Below are 6,000 nucleotides of genomic sequence, written 5' to 3'. Positions count from 1 at the left end.
ATTAAAATTTTCATAGAAAATTGTAATATTTTAGGCCCTATTTACATGGAATTTTGCCATTTTCGTGCATTTCCACCATGTTGTATCGGTCATCCTACCTACGCATGCATGAATTATTGTTTGATTTGCACCAGTTATCATCGCACTGAGTACTAGCTCTCACACGTGACCAGTCATTATATTTTAGTCTGTTTCATTTTGGAGATAATTAATGTCATTTGTAATAACTGCTTTTTTTTTTTCTTCATTTTTGCAGAATAATTTTGCTTCCATTCAAGCCCTAAAGTTGTTTATGTTTCCAGTCTTCCCATTTCCACCACAGTTTAATGACAAGTCTCATATTTTACCAAATGCAAACTGAGGACCTAGTATTTATTCCTGCGAAAACTAGCCTTATGCCCTTGTACTTTCTCTGTTCTCGGACATTTTAAACACGTGTCTTTGCTGTAATTTAAAAAGCCGCCTTTTTGAGTGATTTGGCAGTGTCCCTAGTATATTGATTTTATGCTAATGCTGTTACGTAATCATGTGTATGATATAATTTTTACATGTGTTGCTTGAAAGACAAAGGTACAGTGTTTATGTAATCATTGAGAAATGCCATGAAAACAATCCACATATGATGTCACTAGTCCACTCTTAAAACATACTGACTGCCCCTCGTATACCGTAAAACCCGTCTACAAGCATATAGAGTGCTTCTGATGAAAGCTACATTAATCCAGGCGCCATTATGGAGTTTGAGCAAATAAATTACGGATCCAAGCATATACAAACAAGTATTATTTTAAGACCAATCTATTGTATTGGTAGATTTACGTTTGCTTCGAATTAATTTAGCTTTCATAAAAAAACACTATATATGCTTGTAGACGGGGTTTTACGGTATGTTAAGAAATGAGGTACATTCTAGCGGTACATTATTCAATGCTGTGTGACGACACACATTAAAAAGTTTATATGCAATGGTATTGACATCAGATACTAATGTTGTTTTTCCTGTACATGGGTGCCCAATAATGTGTCTGATATCAGATACTAATGTTGGTTTTCCTGTACATGGATGCCCAATAATGTGTATGACATCAGATACTAATGTTGTTTTTCCTGTACATGGGTGCCCAATAATGCCCATGGGTGTACAGCAGAAACAACATTAGTATCTGATGTCACACATTTTGAGGCACCCTACAGGAAAAACAACATTAGTATCTGATGTCAGACACATTATTGGGCACCCATGTACAGGAAAAACAACATTAGTATCTGATATCAGACACATTATTGGGCACCCATGTACAGGAAAAACAACATTAGTATCTGATGTCAGACACATTATTGGGCACCCATGTACAGGAAAAGCAACATTAGTATCTGATGTGAGACACATTATTGGGCATCCATGTACAGGAAAAACGACAGTATCTGATGTCAGACACATTATTTGGCATCCATGTACAGGAAAAACAACATTAGTATCTCGAAACGTCGGTTGATTTTTTGTCTGTTAGGTTTTGTTTGTCGACTATGTACACAGTGATTTTCATCACTTCAGTGTACTTTTGTACTGTTTTCCTGACACCTCTGTGGGTTCTGGAATTGGCAATTTTTGGCCATTAAACTTTGGCACTCGGCACCAAACTTAGCCTGTTTTTAGGCCTACATTGGTTGTTTGGTTTTTGTCTTATGTGCTCAGTGATTTTCATCGCTTGTTCTAGTACACTTTTTCTTCTCATGCCTATTTTGTCCTCCCCCCTTCGTACTGTCTAGTCCGTATTTTACTTGTTCCCCCACGTCAAGTTTGTGTCCTCGTCCGTTGGATTCACCATTACCTACTTGTACACATTGGTAACAAAAGTTATGTATATTATAGGGGCAAGGAATCCAATTCACTGAAATTTCAGTGATTCAAGACAAGTGGTTCATTATATAATGTTAAGAAATGAGGTACATTCTAGCGGTACATTATTTAATGCTGTGTGACGACACACATTAAAAAGTTTAATCAGGTTTATCAGGCTCGTTTTTTTAAAATACATTAGCGTTATTGGTGCGGGACAAATTACAAACAGGCAATTTTGTAAATTTTATACCAAATATGAAAGACAAAAACAAACAAACAACCCTGTTTTTCAAACTTTAAGGTTCCGCACCAAACTAGCTTAGTTCGTTTGGATTGTGATCCAAGGCGCCCACTATCATGAGCACGTCGGAGCGCATAGCACTTGCGCTGCGTCACGGGAGCACACCTATGATACTGGTGTCACGTAAAATGGATGGAAAGCCCCCAGCTATGGTCGCCAGTGAGGTGTAGGAATGTGTCAAGTCGGATTTGTGTTTTGCTATGGTAGTTAATCCTGTTACATCATTACTTCTATGGCGAATTTAACTTAAAACATACCAAACTTAAATGGAAGGTAACACAAACAAAAAACCTGTTCTATTGGCAGCGACGCAAAAAAAAAGGTCTACGGGCCTGATCGACCTAGATTTTCCATTTTTTCAGATTTTTTTTAATTTGTTGTATGCATGTAAAATCAGCATTATTTTGCCAAAAAGTATATATGATTTGATTTTTGCAAAATGTGTGCAAAACAAGGGAAAAATTACGCAAAAAATTGCAATTTATTTACAGATCAATAAAAATCCAAAATCTGGTTAAATATGCCCCTCATGTGACTAATTTAACCATATATATGGATTTTGGAGGCCATTTTGAAAAAGTGCCCTCACAAAAAAGTTCTCAGGTTACAGGCTTTTTACCCAAGAAATTCTTGTTCCCCATGCAAAACTGGTCCAGATAAACCATATGAGAATTTCTCGTTCTCCAAGTGGTACTTGGCTCAGTTTTAACCTGGTCTAATCACAGCTCCAACTAATTTGTGTGTCAAAGTTTATTGTGCAGGCTATTTTTACTGACATTTATGAAGTTTGTGGGTTGCAGCGTGTATTTGCTACAAACTCCATAAATATACCACTGCCTCTAGGCAAAACAAAATCATTGCAGTGAACCAAACCCAAAGTAAATATTTCAGAACCACCTTCACATTTTGCTCAACATAGCCTGGCTCTCACCAAATGAACAAAAATATATAATATTGCACTGCACACACACATGTAACCATATGGTTGCCTTTTCCTAAATGTTCATCTTGGTAAAACAATTAAAAACTGTTTTGATTTAAAATCTTGTATATTGTGTATCAAACTATGCAGAGAAACCCACTCGCACTTCATGTTTTACAAAACATTATTGTTGCCTTTCTCAATGACTGCATCTACATGTACTGATTTTATCGCGTCTGACATCATCTGTCAATCAAAGTCGAGCATGCGTTGTTTACAAGTGTTGTGACTTGCTGAACGCGGGTGACTTATTGTTAATTTTGCACCTTCAAACACACAAACCATCTCTAGATATGCCCGACATAAAAAAAAATAAAAGTTAGGTCTTTATAGTAGGAAACTTTCTTTCGCAAAGGCACCATGTCAACAATGCCTAGAAATGTTGCTTTTTGCCTTGTAAAAGTATGTAATTTTTCGCCATTTACTGCTATTCCTTTCCTCTGATCAGCACCACATAAATCGGCCTTCCTTTTATGCGCTATTAACCAATCAAGGATCGTAATCGACAGTAACGTCAGACGCGATAAAATCTTTTTATCTCTGGCTTTGATAATAGAGCGATTTCCAGCATGATTTTTTGGGTTGCCAGTTGGTTTTCCTTCTAGGAAATGCAGTCATTCCTCATCAAGTTTTGACAAAGGCAACAGTGGTTGCTGAAAGTCACAAGTAAATGTGCATAATTGGATCAGATACAACTTAAGTTACCTAATTGATTATTCTTCATCAGTATTGCAATACAGTCAAGCTATTACAGGTCACAAAATTATTTCTTAAACAATCAACAACAACAAAAACAACAAGATCCCACAAAAAAACAGATCAGTTTCAGTGATGATCTAGAATCAAACATTATTACTGAAGAAGAAAGTCACTCAAAACTTTGCACTTCCTGATATTGTTTTCAGATCAAACAAAGGACCACCTTTGCTGTATCGTATCACAGATGTAGAAACCTTAAAGGTGAAGCATCCAAACAAAACCTTAATGTGTAAGGGATATCCCAAAATCAAATCCCTCATGCGTTATTGACATGGAAAGAAATGTTAGGGGTTTGACAAGAAGTTTTGAACTAAAACTCGATACAAATCCTTAACACGTTTGCAGACTTGACCAAGATATCTGTTATCGAACCAGTAATTACCACTCAGAGATCGAGTTTCTTATGCGGGAATTGATTATCTCACGACCATCAAGTGCCACTTGAGAGATTACACTGGTCGACTCCTAGTGCATGACACTAGGATCAATAGTACTGCTGCATGAGACCTTGGTTTACAGCCAATACTGATAACAATCGGTGCGTCTGGCCATCTAAGTGACTATTATGCCTCAAACTCAATATCAATCTTGGGGATTTGGAGCCTTTCAGACACCATCCATACCTGTATCAAACTACACAAGGATTTTTCCAAATACATTAAGGAATCGGATATTAACGTTTTTTTTAACAGACCTCAAAGTAAACTTAATGGTATATACTTAAAGTGTATGTAGCTGGGATGAAAAGCCATTGATCAATTGAAAATTTTGACCCTTTTTATTGAAGATATGGATTTTTTCCCCAAAACGCCAAAAAAATAGGTCTCTTTTGGGAAAAAAAAATTTGATATCATAAGGACATTCTTCGTATTTGGAACACAATTCTATATGTCTAACATGCTCGCATGTCCCACAAAAAATACCGTCCAAACATTGCTACCAAAGCCCTTAAAAGGATTTCTCTTTCGAGGTTTGTTAAGGGATTCCCCACACACACAAGGGATTTGTTTGGACACCTCGCCTTTGTTACCAAATTACTGAGATAAACAATAACAATTTCAAAGCAGATTTGGGAGAGGTGGTAGTTATGAACAAAAGTTTATTCATACAATGTAAAATGTCTGTTGCTAGTCTGTGCATTCACCGGCTCTTAGTCTGTTGCCTGTGCATTCACCGGCTCTTAGTCCGTGCATTCCGGCTCTTATTTTGCCAATAACTTCTGAGAGCATTTGATTACACATGGCCGCATATGGATTCATTCGCACCACTTGAGCTTTTGAGAACTCACTACCAAGATTGGCGGCCTTCTTGAAGTCCTTCAATGCTTCATCGTCATGCCCCTCCAGTCTATGTATGGCGCCCTCTGAGTGTCACGCTTGACAAGCTGATTTACCTTGGCCATGGCTCAGGTTAATAGCTGAATTCAGGTCCTCCAATGCACCTGAACAGAAAAGTGAAAACATCAATTCAAGTTATAATTAATTACAATGACAAAATGCCCTTTGAGTCCTGTGAAGCCTAAAACCGATATCACAGAAACCAACATATTTAACTGCAGAGCGCTCAATCTGTTTAACTTTAAAATTGACTGCTCAGTGTTAGAAGTGGGTAAGTGCAATAGCTGCCATGTGTAGCTGCCAAATTGCCAAGAGCAATTATTGCACTTACCTACTTTTGGCACTGAGCAGCAGAATGTTCACCTCCACATTACGGTACATAATAATCATAAAAAGTTGTACAATTTCTGTGTTATTCTTTCTACCAAATTACTGGTTGTAGTAAATGGGTCATACCAGGGCCGTAGCAAGGTTGAAAAATGTGGGGTGGCCAAATTACAAATATATGCCCAAATTGAAATAAAGATATAAAGAAAAACATAACAAATTTCTCAAAAAGTGGGGCGGCCATGGCATCCCCGGCCGTCCCGCTTGCTACGACCCTGGGTCATACCACCTCAACTCCACCAATTAACCCCAGCCCTCGATCTGAAGGGGCACGGCAACTTTTTTAGGGCAAGTTGATAATTGCCTTGGATTTTCACTGAAAAGGCAAGGCAGCACAGCAGTTTGTAATATTTCAAGAGGGCATCACGGCAACTGTTGAAAATTTGAGACG

General features: G+C 37.7%; 1 protein-coding gene across 1 annotated transcript in view; it reads right to left on the bottom strand.

Moving 5' to 3' along the window:
* Nucleotides 1-4,728: 4,728 nt before the first annotated feature.
* LOC140160487 (tetratricopeptide repeat protein 36-like) overlaps nucleotides 4,729-6,000 on the bottom strand; it is a 29,725-nt gene continuing 28,453 nt past the window's right edge. The window contains 1 exon segment of the mRNA XM_072183722.1: nucleotides 4,729-5,326. Coding sequence (XP_072039823.1) covers nucleotides 5,013-5,326 — 314 coding nt within the window. The 3' untranslated portion in view covers nucleotides 4,729-5,012.

This window comes from Amphiura filiformis, chromosome 9, assembly GCF_039555335.1.
Source record: "Amphiura filiformis chromosome 9, Afil_fr2py, whole genome shotgun sequence".
NCBI classification, from domain to species: Eukaryota; Metazoa; Echinodermata; class Ophiuroidea; order Amphilepidida; family Amphiuridae; genus Amphiura; species Amphiura filiformis.
The sequence above is the reverse complement of the archived record's forward strand: the minus strand, read 5'-3'. Positions and strand labels throughout refer to the sequence as shown.